We start from the raw sequence: 27,770 nt of genomic DNA, 5'->3' as shown, positions 1-27,770 counted from the left end.
ACCTTTCTGCCAGGTGATGGCTGGCCGCGGGGCTCCCGAGGTTTCACAGTGTAGGATGACTGACATGCTGTCAATCACTGCACTGTCAGAGGGGCCAGCGGTTATGTTAGGAGCAATACCTGGATGGGGAGGGGTCAGGCACATGAGACACACGCACAGACACAGAGAAAAACGCATAGGTTCAAGCAAAATCAGGTAAGACAGAGGTGATAATGAGAGACATAAACAGCTTTCTCCCTAATAAAGCAGGCAGCAGCTGAGAGCTCAATGGACTTGACAAAAGGGGCAGCTGTCAGGTCTCATTCTCAGAGACAGCTCTGAGAATCTGACAAGGCGCCTCCGTCTCTCTGCTTCTCCTGCTCATTCTCTCATTCAAAAATAGGCAATAATTGCCCGAGCATCCAAGGCTGACAAATCTGTCACTGCAAAGAGATATATAGATAGATGGGTGTAGAAAGGGAAGACAGAGAGTGGGACAAGACAGGATTAGGAAAGAGAAGAGAGGAAGGACGGAGCTGAAAGACAAACAGAATGAATCGGCAGACGTGTGGATAACTTTGAAAAAAAATTTCAAGGGGGACATACTAGTAACAGCAAGGTAGGTGTTTGTCTGGATCTCTCCTGCTAGATTGCGAGCAAAGCACTGAAACATCCCTGTGTCATCTGGCAGGAGACCGTTGATCTGTAGACTGCCTCCTACCAGCACCCTGTACCTGGGGATCTTCACCGGGCTGATGGGCACTGCATCTTTATACCACACTATCTCTGGCTGTGGTGTGCCTGCAGAGGGAGGAAAGGATTTACTTATTTTTTGTCTCTGGTCACTGTGACCCTGTAGTCCATTTTCTTTTCTTTTTTACTGCTTTTTTTTAGTCTTTCACACATGCAGGAGCATAGTGGAAAAAAAAAAAACACCACAAACCTCGAGCCTGACAGGGGATATCCACTACCTTCTCCATTTCTGCGCTGATGTGACTCGGCGGCTCTTTTACAAACAGAGGATATTCTGTTCCGAAGAAGAAAAGTGATTGCTCGCTAATAGCCTTTAAAAAACAGCTGCAAAACGAATGCGTGCTTTTTATCATCACCGTCATCTGGCAATAGCGCATTTGCACGACTTTATATAACAGCATTAGCGTTAATACTGAAATATAAACTTTGAATGGAGACTCTGAAAAGTATTTCAGCTTGAAGATTAGCACTGATCATTTAGGCTAAGCTGCTTTCTGCAGGGTCAAAATGTATGTTGTAATGTTGTTTACCCAGAACATGCAGGTAGGCCCCGGCCGTGACGGAGGGGACACTGCTGCTCCGAAGTGACGCTTCACACTCATAGTAGCCACTATCGCTAACTGCAGGCAAGCTGATGACCAATCTACGGCCAAAATCGCGAATCCCTGTATTGACCACTGCCCCATCTTTTCTCCAAGTGATACTCATTTTGACAAGAGGCCTGAAAAAGAAAAAGATGAAAAAAGAGAAAAAGAGAGCAAGAGACCGAGAGCGTGGTTTTTAATATAGATTTATATTCTGTTTCAAGGTTACAGAGCACTGGGGGAGCAATGGGATACATCTGTCATTCTGATTAAGTCTTTGAATTTGAGATAATAGTCAGAATTCAGAACCGGGATTGTGCAAGATTGGAAGAACAGAGTGAAGCCCTGAATCAAAGGGAAGAATGGAGGAGAGGTACAAAATGAGAGATGTGCAAAACACTTTTTATTATGTTCAAACAAAAGATTCCAAGATTCATTTAAATCACAAAATATCAGATGCGGGGGTGGGAGAAGGTGGTGGTGTTTTGATAATGTGTGAATGCCCGACTGTTTGTATTTGCAGTCTCCTCCTCAGGATCTGCATGTCTCTTTGTGAACATTTACCTTGCATTGGCAACACACTCCATGATAGCTTCGTTTCTCCCGACTGTTACACTGGTGTTCTTTGGGGGGATGATGATGGAGGGGGCAATGGGGTCCGCGGGTCCTCCCACATCTATCACACACACAGAAACGCACAAAAGTGAAAGAAATCTTTAAATTGCATGCCAGTCTCAGATTAAGCCTGTGCCTCTGCCTGATATAGCCAACTGAGCATGACTAGATCCTTACACAGAGACTGACAATTTGTCACCATCACAACCAAGTAGCCAGCATGCTATCAACCAACTATTAACGCCCCTGTCTTTACTTTAGATCCTCTTTCTAGTGCACACGGCATTTACTGAGCATGGTGTTAGCCCAGGTGTTAAGAAGCCATTATGTAACATAATTGAGACAAACAGAAAAGGCGATTAAATGCGGCACCATCACTCACGGGTTTCACAGAGCCTCCAGCCAACCATCGATTCACTGCCCTCAATCAGTGATCTCTCTCTGAATCTGATCTCATTTTCCCCCCACCTCCCCGGAGCACGAGTATGGGCCTGTGAACTTGTATATGTCTGAGTGATTGGACATTTACAGTGTGTTGTGTGCGTGCATCGCTTTGAAGTTTGTTTCCGGATGTCCGTGTGAGACCATCTCAGGTTAATAAGGGCTCTAATTAAGTTTTTATTATTGTTGTTGTTATTTTGCAGCACCTGATTATAAATCTCAACCTTTTCTTGCTCAGTCCTGTAGAATCTCTACAGTACTGTAGCAATGCTTCCGCTACAAACACTGACTAAAAATAGACCTGTGAGTTATTACCACTTTGACTCTACTCGCCATGTGATTACTGCATAGTTTCCTGATCATCAGTCAAATAAATACCTAAAAAAGAAATATGTGTATATATATATATATATATATATATATATATATGTACACACATATTTATTTATATATATATATATATATATATATATATATATATATATATATATATATTAAACAAATTAAATTACAATGCAGTATCCAAGTATCTTCAAATTCTTTCCAGAGCATAACATGGAAGGAAACAACAAACAACACAAAATTAACATGCTGCTGACATTTTTTCAGAACAAATTAAACATTTCAAAAATAAAAAATTTAATTTAACGCCAAAGAATTCCCAAATATCCAAAGATTTTCTTCATGGCAGCACAGAGATTTAAAAACACACACACACAAACAAAAGAGAAAGCAGAAATCATTTGTAGGACGTTTGACAGATGGAAATAAACAGATAGAAATGTTTTGCTGTCATCATCTCGGAAATTTGATGAGAGATCGAGATGAGCAGTTAAATGTTTTGCTCATTTGAACCTCATTCAAAATGACTTTTATATTTCTAGGCAACAAATTACCTATTGATTAACTGGTAAATACATAGAATTGGTGGTACTGCAGCAGTCTGAAGGCTTGGTATTATTAATTAAATCCTTTCATCAACGTGATACAAGTGTCATTTTGAGTACATTGTTGACATTATTAATAATCAGCATAATGAAGACCAATCAATCCATCTATAATAGCTGCCTTTTAGTCCCTAGAAAGCTAAAAAAAAAAAAAAAAAAAAACCCACACAAAAAGAAATAAACATGCTACAATGATTTGCCTTTGTCCAAGAGCTTAGTGAGGGAAAATCGGAGTTACTTGGTTCTGCAGTTACTGGCTATACTTCTGTGAGATTACAGAATTTGGCAGATCCGTGTAAATTTTGCGACTAATTAACAAGCAAGACTTTGTGTAAGGTCTGATTGGCATAGGTTTCAGTCGACAAGTAAGTGTGAAAGTGAAAAAGGAGAAGAAAGAAACTGATGGAAAAGAGTCACTCAAACAGCATTAATATTAATCTTCTACAAAGAAGATTTAAAGCTGAAAATCGCCAAGATCACATATAATTTATGAATGATTTATTAATTAGAACTCTTGACAGAGTCATGCTGAAGCTGCTGAAAATGTGATGATTGGCATGTTGTGTGAAGTACTCGCCTTTACACAGAGTGGCTGTTAACACTTTAATTTCGGTTTGAGTTTTACTAAATGTTTTACAAATCTGTGTAAACACGGAAATGGAACAGTTTTGTTTAATTAAGTGAAATGCCCCACATATTTGGCTGGAAATGTAGCCCGTGTTTGCCAACAACGCAGCAAAAAGTGGGATTCCATTTGACTTATCAAAGAACTCATTTAATTTTCCAATAGACACGACTGGTTCCTCGGCACACGGTAATTAATTCATTGCAGTTCACGAACTCCCAGTGTTGAGGATACCTCAAGTGTGTAATGCAAAAATTGATGCGGTGACTTGCATAGCAAATTCTCACTACTAAGGGTGCCACCCTGTTTACATCTGTCTGTATCTAAAAACAACTGTAAATCCAAGTCAACTACAGAGCAATTCACAATCCAAGGAATATTAAAAAGGATGCCTGAATGTCTGCGTGCATGGAGCTTTATCCGACTCCAGTTCGCGTTTCACTATTACACCCAGCTCTGTCTCATTTGTATGCTCCCTTAGGAAGATGGTGCTCCCTCTACTGCATATTGTTTAGTCTTTTATCCAGAGAATTGCTACAACGAACAAATGCAGTCGTAAAATTAAATAAACTTATTGGCTTTCAGATGCAAACTACAACGATGTTATCTGCAAGGTCAGACTGGGTGATATCCAGTGATATCTGATCCCCGGGGATTGCTGTACCGTGCGTGTTGAGCACTGAATTACAAATGCTGCATTAAAGATATGATGAGCAGATGCTGGCGCGAGAAGGAAGCTGCCATTAAAAGTGCGCAGAACAAACAGTTTTTAATTTTCAATATTACAGTTAACATCCCACTGTAAACCCTGTGGTGACCTTTATCATGTGGATACTATCATGCATGTGGAATTCTGTCCAGATAGCTAGAAAAACACACTGAGTGACTCCTTTAATTGGGTCGTCGAGGTAGGCGAAGAAAGACTGATTTTGTTGAGATGAAAGAAAATAAGAGGCGGGAGCATTTGTGTGACTTTGTTTAGATAGGAAACGGTGACAGTAGGTGGGAGGATAAGGAAGCGGCAGGTTCAGTTAAACTACATAATCATTTGACTTAAAACCATGCTTCTGCCGCCAATGCGGAACTTTATTTGAAATTGCGCACATGTGGGTTTTATAATTGAGGCCGACCTTCTGCTTTGATTTGTGTGTTGATGTAGGCGTGTGTATGCTTAATCATTCCCTGTGTGCTCAGCGTCATTTTCCTGAATTCATTTTTAGTTTTTTTTTGTTAGGAGGATTTCAACCGAAGGTGTACTTCATGGGGCCTTTCTGCCTTTTCACAGAGGTCCTGCTGGAGTTCCACCTAAAACATTGTAATTCGCCATTGAAACCAGAGGTTGGAGGAGGCCTTGGAGAATAAGAGGACATCTATTATGCTGCAGGTAATGAGTATGATAAGCATGTATTTTTTAGAAAGAGAAATCGGGAAATAAAGAAAGCACCTGTCAGTAGAGGGCGCTATCTCTGTTTCTACTGTTTTTGGCTGAGCAACCTGTTGTGTTGCCACTGTGTTAAATAAAATGTGTATCTAAGTGATGCGCCAAGAGGAAATACACAATTTAAAAAAAAACACAACCCAAAACTACACAATACATCTGCAACAACGTGTTGACACAAACAATCTGCTGTGTCTTTACTCTGTGGGCGAAGAAGTCTGTTTCCCGTGTATACGCATGTACACATGTATGCGCACGTGTGAGTACTTACTCTCCACTGTGAGAGTGATGGGCTGACTGGTTTTGTTCTCCCCGTTTTTATCATTAACTGCCTGGGCATAATAACGTCCTGCGTCAGGGGCCACGGTGGACAGGATGACGAGTGTGTTGTCCAGGGCGATGGCACTGAGTATCCATGCAAATAAAAACACGCATTAGTTTTAAGGACAGTGCGTTAGTGAATAATAATTCCTGCAACAATCACCCTAGTCTCAGGAAGCTACACACTGCCTTTAGGTAGTGTCCAGCTGAACCAAATTAAGGCCACCAATTTGGCTTCCAATTAAAAGGTGCAAAGAGTGGTAAATAAGACTAGAAATTTCCAGTCCATTTCATTTCAGCCAACTGCTGTACATTGCAAAATTCATCCTCAAACAAACTCAAAACCGTACATTCGCACACATAAACACATTAACAAGCACACAGAAACACTCAAATCATTAAACCAGTGAGTAGTTGTTTCACACAGTCAATAAATCTGAAGGGTAAACTGACACACATACGCATACATATCACATAAATTACCACTGAAAAGAAGCAGAGAGAGACAATTTTATGAGCACTTCTCTCTACAATATACACCGTGTGTTTAGGAAATAACTCAGAACATGTCTTGCTTTTTATTATCTGCTTAATATATAAAGTACTTCATTAAAGGGTTCACTGTCATTTTAATTGTTATAGATCCTAGAGGGTTTCTACAGAAACACACTTGCGGCCAGTCTGAGTTTTGTCCATGGAAGCAGTTGCTTGGCTGGCTATTGACGCTGTTGGCTATTTCTCTTAATAGTTTAAGACAGCTTGGTGCAACTAATGAACTTTGATTTCAACATATTTGAGGTATACAAGAGACATCAGGATTCATCTTTATGCAGTTCTGCCTGGTTGATAGAGATTTGAAAAGAAAGTTAAAAAGCGGTGAAGTAGTATGTAAGGTTTAAGCTCTCACGACCGATACCGATGTTGATATTTGGTTAAAAAGCCGTTGATTCAGACATATTTCCTTAACATTTGCTGGTTGTGACATCTATGCTTAGTAAGGACTCAAATAACTACACACAGTAATTATTCATTCGTCATTATTGAGATGATATGATAATGCAGTTTAAAAAATAATGAGTTTTTACTGTTTCAAGTGGATTACTCATTTATAGATGTCCCATTTTGGCTGGTTGTTGTATTTGTGGGGTTCCCTATTTTTTGAATGAGGGAAGCGAGCGTAAGAGGGAGAATACCTTCTGGTTGACAAACTATGCAACATCATCAGTCATGGTTGAAGGGTGTTTCTCTTCTTTACTTTTGAAAATTTGTATATTTCTTGGACTGAAATATAGGCAAATATCAAATATTGGCTCTATTTCACAATAAATATAACAACCGCTCGACTAGTTATTTATGCACTTAAAATGGATTTTTCTCACGGTAATTGCATTTGTAGCATTGTAGACAATTTTCAGAAAATACACACACATATAAAAACAATGAATGTGTAAAAGGTGCAGTTTTCAAGTCCAATCTTTTCTGTCACTGCTGCGGCCCAGCACCCTCTTGAATGACTAAATGTAGGTTAGGCTGATGGTTTGGTGAAAATGAGAGCTGACGCCAAGCATGGGGCCAGATTAGGCTCATTGTATCTGCCAGCATCCACCTGATTGGTGCAGGATAAACAGACAGACTCCTGGACAATTAGGAGCTGAGGCTCTTTCAGACTCAACAGACACTTAAAGAAACGCACATTGATACACAGACACACACCTGTGAATATCAATGTGGCCTGACACAAAGCGAGCAAACAAGCGGTAAATGTAGAGTATCCTGTCAGTGACTCACATTGTCACGGTGCAAAGTTTCACTGCTTTGCTTCTAATAAGATTCAGCTCTAAACAACACGATAACTAGCTCTGGGATTGGTTGGACATTCATGGAAAGGACAGATTTTTCTTAAAATATTTCTCAGTGCTTCTACTGCAACTTTTGCAGCTGGACTCAGAAAGTACTTTCACCAAATCTATGCTTTAACCAACAACATGCAGCCCAGGGTAAATGTCTTCATGTCAGCTATGACATGATGGTGATCATAGATAAGGAGGTGCTTTCTGTGAAATTATAGACAGCCTACATCTCTTTTCTGGATAACAAATATTAATTTCACAGTTTTTATTAAGGAATATTGGATATTTTCACATAATTCAAAAAACAGAAACAGATAAATAAATAAAAATTCACTACACAGACCTGCACTTGGAAATGTGTTTCCAATTGGAACTGTCCCTGTGTGAAATGTGTCCTCTGAACCTCATAACTGGTTGTGGCAGCAAGAACTGCAGTCAAGCATTTGTGATAACTGGCAATAAATCTTTGAGATCGCTGAGGAGGATTTTTGTCCTACTCTTCCTTGCAGAACTGTTTTAAATCCACAACAGTGGATGGTTTTCGAGCATGAACAGCCTGTTTAAGGTCATGCCAAAGCATCGAAATTTGACTGAAGTCTGGACTTTGATTGACATTTATTTTGTTTTTTGTAGCCATTCATAGGTGGGCCTCTTGTCCTGCTGCATTACCCAAGTGCGCTAGAGCTTAAGACGTTCTCCTTCAAGATTTTCTGGTAAAGAGCAGAATGCATAGTTTCATCAATTAGGGAAAGGCCTTAAAGTCCAGGTCTTAAAGCTGCAAAGCAGCCTCAGACCACCACGCTGCCACCACTATGTTTGATTGCTGGTATGATGTTTGTTTAAAACTAGACATATCAGAACTCAAACCTTCCAGATTGTTCTGTATTGATAGTCCACAAAGTATTTTCCTAAAAGTACTGGAAATTATCAAGACGTTTATTGCAAATGTGAGACGGGCCTTTGTGTTTGTCAGCAACGGTTTTCATCTTGGAACTCTTAATGATGCCATTTTTGTCCACTGTGTTTTCTACTGTGGAATCATAAACACTAACCTTAAATTAGGCGAGTGAGGCCTGCAGTTCTTTAGATGTTGTTCTGGGCGTTTTTTTTGGGACCTCCTGGATGAGTTGTTGATGTGCTTTTGCAGTAATTTTGGTTGGCCTACCACTTCTAGGAAGGTTGACCACTGTTACAAATGTTCTCCAATTGTGGATAATGGCGATCACTGTGGTTTGCTGGAATCCCAAAGCCTTAGAAATGGTTTTATAACCGTTTTCAGAACGATGGCAGTTGGTGAACTGGTGGCATGGTGGTTTTTTGAAATCTTTTAACCTACTTCACTTTGTCAAACAGGTTTTACTTGATTTAGTAGGTCTGGCAGTAATCAGGCCTGCTTGTAGTTAGTGAAATTATACTTAGCCTTCCAAAAACGTGGTTAATCATAATTAATTTTTGATTTAACAAGGGGGGAAAATACTAAATACTAAAAGCCTTTTTCCCCCTTAATAAATGAAATCATCATTTAAAAACTGTTTGAAATACATAAACATAACACGTGTCTGCAAGATATGCACACACACACATACACACACACACACACACACACATTGACCCTTCAAGACAAAAATCTAACCAGGGGTGAGTGCTGTCAGTCAAACCTATCATCAATTGAGGCCTTTTGTCCAATTTTGTCTAATTGGTTCCTCTGCTGCCTGCTCTATCTCTACCCTTCAATCATTCTGCCTGCAAAGTCAATAGGGCCAATATAATAACCCGCTTTATCACTGAGAGGCGATTCAATGATGAACACAAGGCCTGCGCCAACATTCGTTCATCAACTATTCTGCTCAACTTCACTCATGGTGTGTGGGGGGATTGGAAAAAAAAATCTGTGAGCAGTATTGAACCTCTTAGAGTTCTCTGAAGTGAAAGATACTCTATTTCAACAGCTCTGCATTCATCTACAGCTCATATATGAGAGAACTTTCTGAGCACAGAAAAACACAAGTAAGATGCATAAATGCTTTGTCTAAACTAAAGCAATCAAATTGAGGTGAATGGAGACTTACATGCGACTGCTGGAGGGAATCTTACGCCCATCTCTGAACCAGGTAATCTGGGGCCTGGGGAAACTGTGTATACGTGGTGCACGGATTAAAGCACCCTCGCCCTGGGACACAGTTTGAGACCTCTCACCTTCCACAAAACCCCCCATATCTAGGAGACATAAAAAGTGAGTTAAAAAGACGGAGACAGAGAAAAGATACTAGAACAGAAAATGCTGAAAATGCCTGCCAGCAAAAAGGATGGAAATAAACAATTGCCATTATTAGCATTAATGTTATGTACCTTTTTCAAAAGCTAAGCGCCTTAAAACAAAGTGACTCATCCACATAGTGTGCATGACGAGCTTTTCACAAAAACAGTGTCTTGCCCTTAATCTGCCAGAATGGAGGATGTATAGAAAGAATCCTTTACTCACAGGCAACCTGCACTTCAGTGCTGCACTGCATTATAGCACCAACTCGGTTTCTCACAATACAGCGGTAATGGCCAGCGTGCGATCGGTCCAGCGAGGGGATCAGGTACCTAATGGGCACACGCAACACAACTGCAATTAGTCATCATCAGCATGACAGACAGCAACATTTGTCATCTTGCTGCTATTATCACCCACACTCAAGATGCTAAATTAATTGACATGTTTCAATGGGCACCTGAAACGGTGCCTTAATGACATTGCTCTTTGTAATAAGACATAAATGGTCTAAAAAAAAAAGGAAAATAACAGCGCATCTTTGAAGTGTTATTTGCTGCTGATGTAATCCTGGACAGTGGATAGTAAACCAGAGAAGGAAGAATGAAATTTTAATGTAGAGCGCAGGTCCTGACTGGCAGGACTCGCAAAACGCGATTCCTCCATCTTCAGCTTGATGAATCAAACAAGCACCAAGCGCATGTTCTGGCCATCCACAGCTCCGTCTCTCCCCCTTGATGTGCATTCATGTTAGATGGTGCATGTGAAATACTAGCAAAATAACCTAAGCAGTTACTCCACTTTGACTGGTTTGCTACAGCCACTTAGGATTGTAGCTTCCACCCCAGCCATGTTCCCCCCTGCACTGCAATTCGGGGGGTAAGGGGGGTGGGGGGTCTGATTAAATGGATTCCAGTTCTCCTCTTTGATCAGGGCTGGTGAAGAATAACAAGCAGAGGGCTGGCCTGCAAGGCAGACCCAGAGACTAAGCCACGTGAGAGCGCAGCCAAATGCTTAGGAAAGACAGGGAGAGAAGAAAAAGATGAAGGGGAGAGAGAGGATGTGTGAAAGAAGGTAGGTATAACAGGCAGCGAAGGGATGGTGGGGAGGGGGGCAGCGATAGCAATCAGACACTACCACCTTAGCGTGTCTGTCCATGTCTAGGGTTTTGGTATGACTGTGAGTGGAGTCTAGGAAACTGTGCTAAAATTGGATTGTAAGTGACTTTCACTGTGGACTGCATCTGTCACCTGTTAACTCGCATGCAGGCATAATGCTACACAAGCATACTGTACATGTAGAAGTGGGCACACACACACACACACACATGCACAGAGGACTTGTTAGTGCAGGGTGAACACTTCTTTTACCACGCTGAGTTGTTCCAATAATTCAACCTTGTGTTTAGAGGCTGAAATATGTAATACGAGGTGTCCAGAACAACTCCAAAATAAGTGAAGAAGCATACTACAGCTCACAGATCAAAGTGGCCCATCCACACCATATAAGCTGATAAAAAAGAATTTGCATTGTCTGATTTTATTACGCCAGTGAGAGTTTCAGCAAACCGCAAGAGAGCGGAGAGTAAAGAATATTTATCTGCACACACCATCTCGGAATGTTGAATGCAGTGTGAGATACAAATCGGAATAAATTTGATAATCCCTTGAACACAAGATGCTATGTTTCAAGGGAGATACGCAGCCAAATCAGTCCTGAATAAATCCATAGAAATGAGTTTGGAATATGAATAAAAATGAGCAATTGTGCTATTAGTTACAATTAAATGCCTCTAAAATGTCCTCATGTAGTAAGATACTTAAGGTTAAGATAAGGGAAAAAAAGAATTATTGCAGGCAAGCAAGGTTGCATTCCTCACCTGTATTCCAAGGAGAAACGTGTAAGCTCAGTACCATTGTAGATCCATTTGAATTCCAGGGGCCAGCTGCCCTCAGCCATGCAAGTAAGTACTAGGCGATTTCCCTCCAGGTGAACCTGGGTTTGAGGAGGCTCCATCTTAAAATAAGGTGGGACATCATCTATTAGAAAAAGAAAGAGGAGAAGAAGAAGAAGGAAAACTGAGTCATATAAAAACATAAAGGAAAAGATGAGTAAAAAGGAAGAAAAAGAAGGAAAAAGCGAAGCAGCTGAGTGAGGGTAGTAAAAATGGCAGTGATTCAGTAACCTCTGCGAGGAGACACAACACAATTTGAGCAATTCACAGGGAAAAAAAGAGGACTCAGAACAAGCTATTTCCATTTTTCTTCTGCACTGATTGGGAACTTGAAGGTCAACAGAAAAGCTTGCCAAAAAGCACACGGAATAAGTTGTTACCGCGAAAGCAGCTTACTCTTTTATTTCAAATTGAAATGTGCTGGCATAGAGGTAGAGGAGCAATTTGTGCAGCAGAAGAAGTGTAAATGAACACTTCCATACCTCTACATCAGTAAAAGAGGATGGGGAGGGAGACAGGCAAGAAGAGCGAGATGCAGGGAAGGGGGAAGAGGAATAGGCCAAAAGCAGATGGAGAAAAATACTGCGAAAAACAAGCAAGCTAGAGGTGGAGAGAGTGAGAAATTAGGAAGCATTGGGGTGATAGGGGCTGCTTTAGAAAACACAAAGTTTCCCCGTCTTAAAATCCTTTCTGTGACAAGATGAGTTATACTCTATGGCTCCCTTCATTTATCTTTATAGTTCCCTAATGCAGCCAGATTATACAGGCCTCATCCGCAACACTGCACACAGCCAGTACAGCCACAAAAAGACTTTAAGGTGATATGCAAGGTCCAGGGCTGAGCTTGGAGACAAAGTGCTTTCATTTGAGCTGATGAAAAAGGCATGATCAGACCTATTGATCTGTCTGCCTCACGAGCCATGGGCGACACTGAGCTGATTGTGCCAGTGTTTGTGGCGGGCTAATTAAAGTCTGTATTAATAGCTGCAGTATGCCGCTGTGGCCTGGAGCATGCCTGGTTCTGTGTCTACTAGGTGAGTCACTCTCATGGCTGATTACTGGAGCCACCCTTGCTCTCCGCACCCATATGCAAGTTCACAGCCAAGATTTATGGCAGTAAATGCGGAGGATGGTGTGGCGGAGCTGGGTGAACGCGAGGGCAGCCTTCGCTGGGCAGAGAAGGGGATACAGCAGATTGGACCTGAATGAAACAGAAAATAAAAGAAGGACTATGCACCTTTGTGTTTCGCGTCGGCAATCATGCTTGCCACAAATCACACACTATGCTTAGCTGCAGCTTAGTCCATTTTCTATCATACAAAAAGATCAAAACTTGCAATTTATTTTCTTCTTTTTTTGATAAAACTACCTGGGTAATCCATTCTTTCTACCACCCTTACATGAACTTTTCAAAAACAAACACTGTTAAACCCAACAGCCACTTGAAACTGATCTTTGTCTGAGCCCAAATGGAGAAGCCGTCCCTATTTTTCCCCAGACACTAGCTGCTGAGTGGTGGCTTTGCTATAATTCTGTCCTCTAGTAAATGCATTTGTACTTGACACACACACACACACATATCTGCACATACACACACAGAAAATCCCAAAACATACACTTATGGCTGAATAAACACACACCCAACCACTTCCAGCTGGTTTGGGGTTTTGGTGGCTATGTGCACTTAGCGGCGTGGCTCCATCAAAAAGCCACCATTAGAGACCTGCACATGCAAAACCTAAACTCACACATCGATCGTCTGGGGCAATGCATAATACCGACTTACTGTTGTGAAATTGTGGCCTGCGGAATTGAGTGCCCTGTAATCACCACCGCAGTTACCTGTTTCAGCACCATTCATGCATTCACATTTTTTCTGCCTCATATGACACATTCACACAAACTCTAATAATGACTCCCCGAACACTGGTTATCTGTGGCACTTGTGACCAATTTCACATCTAGAGCAAAGTGTATATTTTCACGACCAAAGCCAGCACGAACAGGAAATAAGTCTTGCATGATATAAGTGTGCAGAATTTCTGCTGCGTACCCCAAGAAATGATTGCTATCCACACAAGACCCAGCTGAAGTGATCTTCTTTTTGAGACTCTGTAAGAACTTAAATGACCTGTGACCGCCAACAGTTCTTAATGCTGACAGAAGACAAGGTCAGCTCCTCCGAAGACTGGCCTCTGGGATCTAATGAGTTTCCAGTGGAGAACCTCTTGTCGGATGCGGATATTTCTCTCCCTCACTGTGCTTTCTGAACTTCACAGTGAAACACTGAAGACACACGCTGCTGATCCATGTTGGTGTCAGTGGTAGGCCCTGCATGTGTGGTGTCAATGGCAGGATTACATTTTCAAGTGTGTTTCTGTTTTCTTTGCATGGCAGAAAAATACACAAGTGTGAATACATGCGCTGTCATTGCATAAGTCAAGGTTAGGATAACTTTTTCTTTGCATGCGAAAATTGACACGCATGCTCTTACAGGAGTACAAGGTTCTGTCAATACAGAGCGTGCACATTATAACACTCAGTATGTCAGGACTCAATGAAAAGTATTCTTCTTAATTTCTATTGTTTAGCAAGACAAATGTGCTTTGGCTTTGACATATCAGCTCGATCTACTTCTCATCATCAGTCTAAATAGGTTCGTCTTGCCCAGCAATGAATACTAAAAAGAATACTTAGCAGCGAGTGCGGATTTTCTGTTTGTTTTCACATTTGATAGGCACAATAGAGCTTTAAGATTTGGGGTTCAGTGTACTGCACCTGTGTATTATATCTTACAACCCTCTGGTGTCACAGGTAATATTTCTCTTAGGGGTCATCTCTTTTTTAAACCACTGTGGCCTTGTGGAGCAAATTCTACAGTATAATAGACTTTCACACACATATTATATCCACTGCATTCAGAAAGCGTTCAGCTTTCTTATAGCTCAATGCTAAAATTTCTTCATGCCTAAATTCATTTTTTTTTATCACTCCTCACAAATCACCCAGAAAGACAAAGAGAACTTTAAAAGCGTTCTTAAAACATTAAAAGAAAAAGCACAGAAAACCATTATAGACCCCTTGCTATGACAAAAGATGTGAATTAGGTTAGGATTTGGCATGTGCATAAAATGTAACTTCAATCTCTCATTTTTTTTTTTGCTTGATTCTCTGTGCTTCAGTGAAAAATTCCAGGAGTGGCCTTCGAAAGACCTAAACATAAGACATCAGTAGAATATATGATATTTCCCAGAACTTGGCCAAGCTAAACTGAGTAATCAAGGAAGAAGAACCCTCAGAGAAGAGGTGACAAAGAACCCCAACATCTACTTCTTAGGTCCAGTGTGAAGGTGGGAGAAACAACACTGCACTGATTTTGGGGTTTTGGTTATATTTTTTTATGGTAGTGTGAGGAGACAGATGAAGTCTCTTCTCGTTGAAAAACATAACAGCAAGCTTTGATGTTGCAAAAGATTACCTAAGGGAGTCTCAGGACGTGATAAACAAGATTCTCTGGTCAGATAAAACCAGAACTTTTTTAGCCTCAGTTCCTAACGTTACATTCTGAGGACACCATACACATTACCGGCTAGGCTCATTACCTGCTTGATACCATCCCAACAGTGAAGAATAATGGGGGCAGCATTGTGTTGGTCATGGCTGATGAGACGCTGTGGAAAACAAGTCAGAGTGTCCTTAATGCAAACCTGTTCCAGAGGATCTCGGAATATAAGTGTTTAAGGAAGCTGAAAAGTTCTTTTCTTCCAGAGACTGGAATTAACCAGAGAACAGTTCCCTTCCTATGAAGCATGAAGTGATAGTGACAGGTGCACAACATTGTTACCTGCAGGTTTCAAGTCCAGATGGAAAGCTAGGGGAAATTCCTTATAGAGGAACAATTCTTACACCACTATGACCAGAGGTAAAAGCTAACTGAAGCAAGCAGGTCTATGGATGACCGAAAACTGGCATGGAAGGACCAGGAGGGCTTTTATAATGTGGCTGCGGTGCAGAGCAGCTGCCCCTAACAGTCAGTCTGCACCACCACAGCCCATTCACCACAGATATAAAAACACCTTATTCTAACCTGACAGCTGAGGTTGAATGGTGGCATGGCTCCAGCCGGGTCCCCCGCTGCATACACAGAATTTTAATGGCAGTGAGACAAAGACCACAGGCACTGGGGTAGCTTTATAAACCAAAGGCCATTGTGCTCCCCATTGCACCATGCTGGCATGCAATCACACAAACGGTGTTCACATTCAGCTTTTGTCTTATATTCATTCTCTAGCTTTTTTTTTTTTTTGCCTAACCTTCTTACCCCAGCTCCACACCAGCAGCAGGGAGCTCTTCTGACCTCTGTTTAATCCTCAGCCACCTGCATTTGAGCCGACGTAACAGCATCCTAGCTGGCACTTGGCTCAAATGCATCTCTGATATTCAGCTATAGTGGTTAGCGGTGCCTGTTTCCTTTGAAGGCCCATTTGTATTCATTTCTCACTCTACCTTGGAATCGCAACACAAATGCACTCATACTGTATATGTGTGTATAACTTCCCACCTTCAGTCCACCCATGGTGCATCATGTCATCCTGGAAAATTTAGAGCTGTCATTTAGGCTCTTGAATTGGACCTTAAGATACGAAATGGGTCATGGTGACCCTCTGATGGGGGTTATGCAACTGTCATGGCTATGACCTTGGCCTAGTAATGGGATGGTGTAAGGGCGTGGGTTGCGGGGGTGATGGAGAGGGGTTAAAAGCATTTTGAAAGCTGATGAAGCTCTTCCCTTATGAATTCGCACATACAACAAGAACACTGACACACATGTATAATAGATTGTCTTAATATGGTGCTTCACGAGTTGAGATAAGAATGCTGGAGTGAGGATACAGAGCTCTTTAGAAGTCACACAAGCGCACACTCCTAAAACCACCACCCCGCCCACCTGCCCTTCGGAACATGGTTGGTTCTGAAGGTGAGGTTGATCATGAGGTGCCGTCACCGTGACAGCAGGTACCTTGTCGATTTACACTCTATCACCTAGTCGAGTCAGAAAGCAGACCGACACTAAAGGAAGAATTAAGCAAGCGATTGAGTGGGAGAATACAGAGAGAAGGAAGCGAGAGCGGCATTGAAACAGATGGTAAAAAGAAACACAGTGCTTAATGATAATGTCAAAGGCAGATTGAGAATTGGTGTAAAGAAATGATGAGATGAGGAAAGTGACAGTAGGGAGGAGAGCAATGAAAAGATAGAGGAGTGTGTCCTCCAACACAAGGCACCAAGGTGAAGTGACCCATTACAGCAGAAGTCAAGCAAGCACGCCAGACCTGAAACAGGAAGACGAGATGAAGAGCCTTCATTTAGAGAAATGGCCCATAGTTCAACATCTGTATGTGGTATTTGATAGGTTGATGTCCACCCACAACTCCTGCTTACGCTCTTTTGTTCGCAATCCAGAATGAACAAGCCCCCTATGAGATCGTATGCTGTGGAAATATAGAACCCGTGACATGCTATTTAAAGCTCATATACTCCTATAATTATGCTCTCTGCTTGGAGGAGGAAATAAAGAGGGACTATGGATTTTTCATGTTAAGTTGATCTGAATTTTTGAATTTTTTTTTTTTCTTTTTGATGCAGCGCCCGCTTTGATGTTGCAGAAAGAGTCCTCAGGTTGCTACAGATGAAATGCTGCCTGCATCCCAGCTGTGTTTAGTGGATTGCCATGGGTTAATTGATGTGTAATTGATGTGATTAATTGAGGTGTAATGTACCGCGGTGACGTGTCTGGGATCCTACCCGCTGCAGGGCCCGTGTGTGTGTGTGTGTATGTGTGTGTTGAGGTGTGCCTGTGTGTCTACAGGAGGCTAGAGCAACACAATTAGAAGCAGTAGCATCCAGCCAACAAATGGAGATTTAATTAGGAGTGAAGACGGAGCGGGAGGCCAGTCAATGGGCAGCAGATTGAATTATCTGGACACACACTCCAGCCGGCAGCGTGGACAAATTCACAGTCACACACACACTCAAACGCACACACCCTTTCTGTTTGGAATTCTTCCCTGTTTGCCTCACTGCTCCGCTGAGTGCTTTCCTCTACCTCTCTGCTATGCTCTGCCTGTCTCAAACTATCTTCCTCTTTTTGATTTCCTCCTCCTTTTTTTCTTCTTCCCATCTTAAGTTTCTTTTCTTTTTTCTCTCCCCCCTTTCCCCACAATAACAGTTTCCTTTCTGCATGTTGTGACTATCTCTCCTTCTCGGCAGCCTTGATCTCTCCCAGTACAGTCGTTTTCATACTTTCTTTCCCTGGCCTCTCATCAGTTGTCATCTCTCACACACTCTTACTCTCCATGTCCCTTCCTTCTGAGCTCTCTGCCAAGATGTTTCTCCATCTTTTTATGTCTCTTTGCACCCCTCCTCACTCTGTATCCTCTATCCTTTAGTCCCACTCTCTCACACTTTCCTTACCAGTGTTACTGAGTCACTAGCAGTATATTGTATGGCGTACCGAGGGACATGTCTGTGATATCCAGGAGCCTAATTAGCAAGTCCAGCTCCTGGCAGAGAACACGGCACGCAGAGGAGCACAGGCACAAGGCCCGGCATCAATTAATGAGACCTCGTACACCCACAACCACCATTACACACCCTCTGCAGCATCGAGTCTCTAGTCAGCTCAACCTTGTCCGATGAGCAGTAGAGGAAACCGCAGATGAACAACTGTAGCTAGATTTAAGAAAGTTGTGTCTTTAATCATCAAGGGATAGTCATAGCGCTGTACAAGATAAAGCTGGGAATCCTCCCTGACTTTGTGGCACTCAAACAAGATTTATGCACTGCAGCAGTGAGCTGTGAACATAGCCTCGCATCCAACAAATCAATGTATCATAGAAAATACGCTAGACACAAGGCAATTTCTTCCTTTCAAAGGACAAAATATATGAAACTGTTTTGGTCTTAAGGAAGTGAGGTTTGGAGAACTCTTTTGGGTTCAGTGCAATGGGAAATGATCCAGACTTCCCACCTGGTGTAGTGTGACTGACATCACAGTATTATTTCCCAGCTGTGACAGACAGCCTCTACAGTTTGGGGGAAGAAGTGAGCCTTTGTGCGCAAGATCACATAAACGTATCGTTATGACTTTCCCTTTTTTTTTCCCTACCCACTAGAGAGAAGGCAGGTGGTTGTAGGTGGCAGAAATAGGTACACATTTTTACTTGATCTTCGTGAGATCTAATTGATATTTTTCAAAAATAAACCCAGAGAAATAGATAAATGCCAGTAAGTGAAACAAGGAGCAAATACAAGAAGAAAAAAAAGGATTGTAAGAGCATCATTGGGAACAGGAAGAGGGGTAGTCTTTTCTCGGGGAATGAGAAGGTTGAAAACAGGCCTAAGTGAATTGAAAAAAAGAAAGTAGGGCGAAGACTAATGGAATAAATAAATAAAATAAGCAAGTGCGTTGAAATGTGAATTCTACAGGGCCCCGGGTCATTAGAGTTAATACTGTGCATAATGCCATCTGCTGTGATTGTTTACACTAGGCTGGATAATTAGATCCTAATTAGTAGATGGTATGGTGGGGGAAACATTATTTCACACGCACTGAGACAGAGATAATCAGATCCACCTGCAATGCTGCCTTGCCTGTCCATCTTGGGACCCGTGGGCAGCTCAGCAAAGATGCAGCTATTAGACAAGTCTTGATTTAATTGCTTGATGCGTTAAACAAATCTGGGCCATTTCCCCTTATCATTAACATACAGATAAACTCGTACGCTTTTGGACTCACTCTCTTAACAATCTGAAAACCGGTGTGGTACTTGCACGCCGCTGTCCCTCACGCTCCTGTGTGTAAAGGTGTGTCCCTGTGCATAAAAATGTGTGCTCACATTCTCAACCTCGCGTGCGTGTGACAGTGTGTCTTTAAGATAAAGACACCAGAATTTTTATGAGGCTGAATGCGTGGACTCAAACTGCCATGTCCCATCCGTGCTTTTCTCCCCAACCAAACCCTTTGAACCTCTGAATGGGAGCGATGCAACTGGCATGCTAATAGTGTTTTGCTAAGTGCAAGGTATCACGGTGCCTGCCATTATAATATATGCGCGTGGAATAGCTGGTGATTGTGATTCTTATCAGTGTGGCAGAGTGCATGGGCGCCAAGCAGTGAATGGCAGGGGCTGGCAGTAAATGTTAATGGCAGAGAGCAGCTGACAGAAAAAAGAATTATTATCTCCCTTCATTACATTTACACGGCCTGCCTGTCTGTCTCCCTTCCTTCCGCTGAGCCTAGGAGTGAACAGCAATCAGTGTTGGCAATGCTTTATTTACCTGTTTTGCAGAGAACAAACACCTTCTTTGGTGTGAATGCATAATCCACTCAGGGACTAGGAGTTTCTCACACTTACGATAGGTCAAACAGACTCGATTACTTGTGAGCAATAACGGGTCTTTGACGGGAAAGAGTCACAGCTATTATATTAGAAGAGCCAGAGAGTGTATGGAAGGTGGAATACATGCTTGTTTTCATGTTTTCTAATTTTGGTAAGTCAGACGTGTAGCAGATGCTCCCACGGGGTGCCCTGTGCTCCTACTAGGCAGTCTGTGGGAGCACAGAGCCCCTGTTCCTAATTGAGACCTCTGGAATGACAGAACGGAGCTTGTCACATCACTCCCTGCCCAGAACACATTAAAGAGAGGCCCACGACCATTATTTTCTTCCAACATCCAAGCTGCTGTAGACCACCAAGTATTTCTCTGTGTGGTATGACAGCTAACCCCTCCCCCCCAATTTTGAGTTCCTTCAGATGGCCACTCAAAACTGCCAGCCTCCGTGCAGGTCACTCATCTGACCTTTGAGACATCAACACAGTTCTCTTCTTTTCTCTGAAGTGCACGCGCACCTCAAGCAGGAGGGAACACAGAGGAGAAACACAGCTCTGTGGCGCTGTCTGAAGACAGGCAGCCAGCACTACGCCAGCAGGCAGACAAAGATCTGAACGCACTGACATTATGCTAATGGTAGCGTTTGGCTGGTTCTTACATGACTTCACACCACATTGCTCATCTCAATTACCCGATACAGTAACGGGTGCTGAGTGGGAAGCGTGCAACGTGAACAAAGCTGGAAAAATTCGCAGTCAGAAATACTAATTGTTTCGCGCTCTTCTTGACAATCCTTTAAACAATCCTTGTTAAAACTGCTGCGCATAACAACGTCCTATGTGAATACTATAAATGTGTGCGTGCTTGCGAGTGAAATGATAATGATTAAACGCTTAATTTTTACAGACCACATAAGAAGATTAAAGGTGTGTTTTTAATTTAGGTAATTTAAGGTAACAAAGCGGAATATCTGTCCTCTAAATTTGATTACATACAGCATTTGTTACACACACACACATATCTGTGTACCTTACCACCCATCTCCTTCAAAAATGCCTGTCATCGCTTCTCCTCATGATTAATGCAACAAGCCAGCATTTCTACTTGAAAAGACTGTGTCATTTTGATCTATAAATTGCAATCTACCTCACAGGAAAACCATACCCCTTAATCAATAGCTTTTTTATAACACTCACAGCATAACTACAGCTTTGAGCCCGGTGCCAACAATGCTATCTAATATATGAGGCTGATGATGTTTTTCTAATTATACACTTAAACCCGCACTCAAAACATCGCTCCAAGTGCTGCAGTGATATTGGCAAGGATGTTTTCTTCCATTTTGGAAAACAGCAAAGATTAAGAACCAGAATCCAGCCTGTCCCGTCCTAAACCTTTAACTCTCTGCACTGCAACATACCCAGTTCCCATGCAAAGGAATGTTGAGTGGAAAGGTGCTAGGAAGTTTTAAATTTCTGAAAGTAAAAACCAAGGTTAGCTCTATTTGTGGCACAGTCTTATACATATGCAAGTAGCACTTTATGTACAAAAAGGAATTACAACCACAGCAATTTTAGTCTTCACACAATGTCATGTATATCCTGAAGGTTATCGTTAGAAATTACATAAATTTAAATAGCAACACCATCTTTCATCAGGTTAATGTATTCAGTGAGCATTTTTTTTCACCGCTGTGTTATTGAAATGTTCCCACCAGTGCTCTTAACACGCCAGTGTAAAAAAAATCATGTTGGCAATTCTCTGAACTTTCTCCGCCTCTAAGGACCTACAAAGTGGAGGGATTGACTGCTGTTGGCTGCAATAGCGCACTGAAATATGTGCAGACGATCAAGCAGATATGGCATAATGTTACTGGCGCCCAAGCAAAGGCATGAGTGATTTGAAGGCTTAATGTGGCCCTCCACACCACACAGAGTTATAGCTTGTGATTTGCATCATAAACGTCTGTTAAATTTCCACTTTTGGAAATGAATATCGTTAAATGACAACCTGACAGGGAGCCAGATGGGGGAGGTAGGAGTGACACTTTTTTTGCATTCATATTTTCCACTCATGATGGGACCTAATTCCATATTACTACATCTATAAGCCGTGCATAAATACACATCAAATAGTGCATTTTTCAAACCTCATAATCCCTGGATAATCTTCATCTACAATATGAGCAGCACTAAATTGGAGAGAAGATTTGCAAATGAACATATTTACATCAGTCCCATTAGTGAGACACTGAGGAGATACTGCACAGAGATCTGCTGCTGCTTTGAAATGCCTGTAGGGACTTAAGAATTTTATTAGAAGCACTTTAACTTATCATGCCATGGTAAGTAATGCGCTTTAATACACATATAATGCTTTGGATTACAACTCTGGATATTAATAAATCATCAGTTTTTTTTATTTATTATTGCTCTTTTAACATATTGAGTAAATGAAGTGCTTTAATGAGTAGCATGGATTCAAGGACTTTTTGTGCTTCACTGCATGTGTGTCTGTGTGAGAGAGATGTGGCAGTAATAGTAGAAGTGTTCACGTTCATTTGAGTTTTAGATCATATCTGCTCAGCCAATCACATGGATGCATTTGGACATGAAAACTGTAGACATGGTCAAGATGACCTGTTTAAGTTCAGACCGAGCATCATAACGAGGAACAAAGGTGATTTAAATTACTTTCAATATCGGATAGCTGTTGGTGGGCTGGCCTGAGCAGTTCAGAAACTGCTGATCTACTGGGATTTTCCCACACAGCTGTCTGAAGTGTTTATACAGAATAGTGTGAAAAAGAGAAAAAGGTATGCTGTGTTGGGGGTCCAACCCACTTTTAGCAAGGTGCACCTAATAAAGTGTCCAGTAAGTGTATAGAAGCTGTGACAGTGCGTGTATGTACATATTTTTCTATAAGGTGCTAATGTATATTTGAATTGCTGATCAGACTAAAGGGATGTGCAAGTAGTCGACAGCTCTTTAATGACAGACAGATCAAAGCCTATCATGCTCCGCTTTGAGATGAAAGGCATCATTAGCTGCGGGTCAACAAGTCATTATCAATGAGCAAGCTACCCATGTGGCATGTTTATTCTGCTTTGTGTGCACATGCGTGTGCATGTGTTCATGTGCCTTCAGATGCCCATCACAAACATCCATATTGCTCTCTGATCTCTGCACAGCATGTGGGAGGTTCACTGGTCTCTCCTGGGGCCCATTTCCCCACAGACAAATGCCGCTCCAGCAGTGAGAGCTAGCCTCATCTATTGTACCTCCTGCCTCCATCAACTCACTTTCCATCTATTACGACCCAACAGTCCGATCTTCATGGCTGAAGCTCATTGTAAAACCCTAGCCTTGCTGATTCAATAGGCTCTGGAGGGTTCTGACAATGACCAATTCACTCATGACTATTATTCATCACAAAACCTTTCCAGCTCTCCAATAAAATCCACCACCCACCTTTCCTACTCTGTTCTGTATGCTGTAACAATCCATCACTTCCAAATGTTCTGTTGCCCCTGTCGGATGTAGCATGCACACACAAACACACGTTTACACATGCACATAACTTTTCTCATACAACTCCACTGAACAAACTCTTTCTCACCTCAGAAATTGCTATTTTGGTGCAGGGCTATTCCTTCCCTCAGCATTTTCACATAAATTCTTTCTTCCTTTACAAACATTCGCTCCTGGCTTCTTTCTATCATCCACCCTTCTCAACCGCAAACTGCTCTTTTCCACTGCCAACCCTGTCTCTCACCCTCCCTCTCACCTTCAGATGCCACCCATCCACTGCCTCCATGCCTGACTGCTTTGACAGGCCTAAGACTCAAGCGGGGGAGATTTGATCCCTTCCAGAAGTGAAGCTCTGGCAGTGGGGTCCACTCTCCAACCGCTGGACGTAGAGCCCTGAGCCACCAATTAAAAAGTCATGAAGGCTTTTAGGGCCGTGCAGGACTGTATTTTGCCACTCTGCTGAGGATTGGCTGCCTGAAAATAGTCTTTGTGTTCCTGAGACAACAGTAGAATATGCAGGGGGTGGGGGTTGAGTAGATGCGGGTTAACAGAGCAGCAGTGCGTGGGCCACTTCGCTCTCCCTTGTGCTCTTAAGCAGCACTCTCCCGGCCCTTCATTTCCTCAGATTGGATGAAACACCCACTGTTTATATGTATGGTTCATCACTGGCCCCTATATGAGCGCTGCATATAGGTTTCTAGTGGTGTGAGAGTACAATTGCCTTAACTCATGAGGGTCCCCACTTCCTTTCAATCACATCAACAACAGACTGAGCTACAAGAGGTTACATCCAAGGTTTATGCCTTATAACAACATACATTTTTTCTGATAGTAACTAGAGTACTATGGCATTCTTTTAAGATGAATAAATATGCACAAAGAAAATGTAAGCTTGTATGTCATCCAATCGTTTGTTTTAAAAATGAGCTCACAAATTAAGCAGGTGACCATTTGTGTCACACTTTTCCGCGGAAACCGGCTATAGACAACATTGCACATGTGAAACAAGATGTTAATGCACTGTGAAAAAACCGACTGGCCTTCCACAATTAGTTTAGTCTCACCAACAGCAACCATCCATACCGCTGTCACAAACAGCAGCCAGCCATTAATGGACTCAATAAAACTTTGCAAATATTTACAGGACAAGAGAGCCTCAAGGCAATCAATTCCAATCTATAGAACGATGGAAGGTTCTTCTGTGGCTATGTTTCAGGTTAGAGAAATCAATAAAGTCAGCTTTGGATAAAAAACAGGAAAACAAAAATAAAGAAATAACACCTGTAGTTATGACTGTGCCCTTCAGTCTTCCACTCCTAGGTCCTGTTCTTCCTTTCATCATCCTGACCCTTGTGTTGGTTCTTCTTTATTCCTCCTAAGTTGTCCAAGTTTGACATCGGCAGGTGTGACTCCCAGCAGGTAGCGGGAGCCGCGGGGAGTGCACACAGTGAGGTATTGGGAGACAGCTTTTGAAGAAGGAAGCAGGTAGTGGATGTGACAGGCTGTTGAAAGCCAGGAAGATAACAGCATCTGCTTCCGGAAGTCTTAACAGGTAGAAAGTAAATTATAGGGTGGTGGCAGGATGGATTGGAGAGGTGAGAAGGCCAGGCGAATTCTCTGGATAATGGGATATAAAAACAATGTTGCTCGGTTTCTGCATACATTCACAGCCAACAAGGATGGCAGGCTGAGTGACAGAAGTGCAGAAACGCTGCAGAGAATGAGAAAGAAGGGTATATTAAAAACAGATTGCTTCCATTTCTCTCCGGGGGCAGATTTTTTTATGCACAAGGTTGTAATCCCTACTTTATGTTCTGTAGTAACTAGCTCGATAAAATACATCAACCCAGCACATTAAAAGTGAATAAAATGGAGTATATAAAAGTGTGTCAGGGTGGCAGGAATCTATAGAAGTCAAAACCCTCAGGGTGATTGCTGATTTATTGATGCATTGATGCCTGCTAATACACTGACGAGTTCAGCAACTTTTCATAAATAGGCAATAATGTCAGGATTTCCTTTGCTAGGCATCCGGTTACCAAGTCTCATGCAGCTCCCTGATCTTCAGCCTAACGATCAGGTAGTTGGAGGCAAAGAATGAACTGATCATAAAGAGACTGTTTCCCTCTGATGCCACTCTGTTTTTACTCTCTCGCACACAACAATCCTCGAGAGAAGGAGGGAGGTTCACAGGGAGCTACGGCGTCTGCCAGCGGCCAACAGCGTCTGTTTAACAAATCCAACCTCCCTTTCCGGTAACATGCATGTGGGGAAAGTGAGTGTACATTAAATAGCCACACAAAAACCCTCTGGTGGCCAGATTTAACATAAATGGATCATTCTCAGAGCAGCTGGAAGGCTGTACAAACAGTGCTTCTCAAGGGCATACTGCACAACAAGTGCACGGATAACAGTGGAGCAGCATGTGACTGTACATATCACAAGGTATCCCACTGCCCCAGGGCTTGAAAACCTGGTTGAATGCTTCATCACCTAAAGTGAGTGTATGTGAGTTACCGCACAGATAAATCAGGCAGATATGTGCATAAATCAAGTGTTACCAACAGTTTATATTTTGCACTGTGTGTGTCAAGGAGATATGAATACTGCATGGTTCGCACTCTGAAAAATGACTGCATCCTCATCTGATAGATATTTCACAGCATGGCTCAATTAATGGAATTTTTCAACTGAGCTGCAAGAGAAATCCATAAAACAGATCAAACTGAAAATGCACCGGACAGAAAGCGCGTGTATGTGTGTGCACAGTCTGTTTGAGTAAGAGAGGAAAGCAGAGAGACACTGACCACACAAACTTGAGGGTCCACTTGGCAAAGCACATGTGGTTATGACTGCCAACTTGTGAAAAATGTCAATTACTTTCTCTACATCTGAAACTTTTATGAATGCTTCTAGGCTGTATCAAAGCCTTCCACCTCACCAGCTCGCTCGAAAATGTTTTCTCTCAGAGAAAATCAGCTTTAATTATTAAAAGCGTGGCTTCAAGTTTATTAGTGTTTTTCAGGACTTCCTTCAAAATGCCGTCCAAGGAGATGTTGTGCATATCAAAACGATTCTATTGATTCTAACCTCCTTTCTTTGTTGCAAACAGACAGACTGTCAAAATCCTCAGATCTCCTGCCTTCAGTGAAAGGCTTGTGATGCATTACAAAGACAACTGTTTGCAGACACACAAGTCATAATAATAAGGAATGATGCTAGTGATCAAAGCTTGGAAATAGCAGGTGGTCTTTTAGTTGGCCACACAGGGATTCCGATCTTTTGACCCCACCGTGACTTGACCCAGCCTCATCGCCTTCTCTACAGCAGAGAGCTGTATAGCTTTCCCAGCAATGCATCAGATAGACAGAGAAATAGACAGGCATGATCTTTCTACTTGTATAAGCAAGACTGTTTTAATCCCTTCAGGATCAAAGGCAGCTGCAAACTTTGCCTCCCTTTCATTAGGGTGTGACAGAAACCCTCCCTTTTATTCAGGACTGAACGGCCAGGTTTGATCAATCAATAGCAGTCCACTAACTTCGGCTTAAGTGGCCCTGGTCTAATCATTCCTTTCTGAAAAATGGAGGATGAGGTGGTGGGATCAGACACACTCCTGCACTGTTTCATCAAAACAGCCTCTGGTCTGGGAATGAGTCAAATTATACCATGCTTTGTTATGTTCTGTTTCAGCAGAAAATCTGCTGCCTGACAAGCAGAACCTAAGACTTTAAGTCCCACAACTCAAAAAAATGAAACTCAGAATTCTGGTGAAAGGGCAGAATAGGGATCAGCCAGGCTGTTAGAGTGGCTAACAACTGGGCTGCTGTCTGACTTTGCTATTGTTGCTCACTGGAGGAATGTAATCTTCTTAATCACAATCTAAACCTGCAGAACAATTGACCCATTTTCATATGCAGCTTCTTATCTCTCAATGCATGCCCATATCTCATTTAGAAGTGTTAGAAATCCCTTTTCAATCTAGGTGATCTCTTCTCACCAACCTGCCTCCACATTCCTCTAATCCACTCTGATATACTCTAATGCATATCAGCCAAACAGTGTCATGTTTATATACTGAG

At 42.1% G+C, this 27,770-nt stretch overlaps 1 protein-coding gene across 4 annotated transcripts in view; it reads right to left on the bottom strand.

Moving 5' to 3' along the window:
• Positions 1–27,770, bottom strand: part of sdk2a (sidekick cell adhesion molecule 2a) — an 83,988-nt gene that overhangs the window by 25,878 nt on the left and 30,340 nt on the right. For all 4 annotated transcript variants that reach the window (XM_006791360.3, XM_006791362.3, XM_006791361.3 and 1 more), the window contains exons 2-10: positions 11,690–11,849; positions 10,036–10,142; positions 9,623–9,770; positions 5,654–5,787; positions 1,881–1,992; positions 1,263–1,453; positions 923–1,006; positions 586–780; positions 3–119 (exon numbers count right to left, since the gene is read on the bottom strand). In XM_006791360.3, the coding sequence (XP_006791423.2) occupies positions 3–119; positions 586–780; positions 923–1,006; positions 1,263–1,453; positions 1,881–1,992; positions 5,654–5,787; positions 9,623–9,770; positions 10,036–10,142; positions 11,690–11,849 (1,248 nt within the window). The remainder of the gene's footprint in view (positions 1–2; positions 120–585; positions 781–922; positions 1,007–1,262; positions 1,454–1,880; positions 1,993–5,653; positions 5,788–9,622; positions 9,771–10,035; positions 10,143–11,689; positions 11,850–27,770) is intronic.

Source organism: Neolamprologus brichardi, chromosome 4, assembly GCF_056152115.1.
Source record: "Neolamprologus brichardi isolate AB-2024 chromosome 4, ASM5615211v1, whole genome shotgun sequence".
NCBI lineage: Eukaryota > Metazoa > Chordata > Actinopteri > Cichliformes > Cichlidae > Neolamprologus > Neolamprologus brichardi.
The sequence above is the reverse complement of the archived record's forward strand: the minus strand, read 5'-3'. Positions and strand labels throughout refer to the sequence as shown.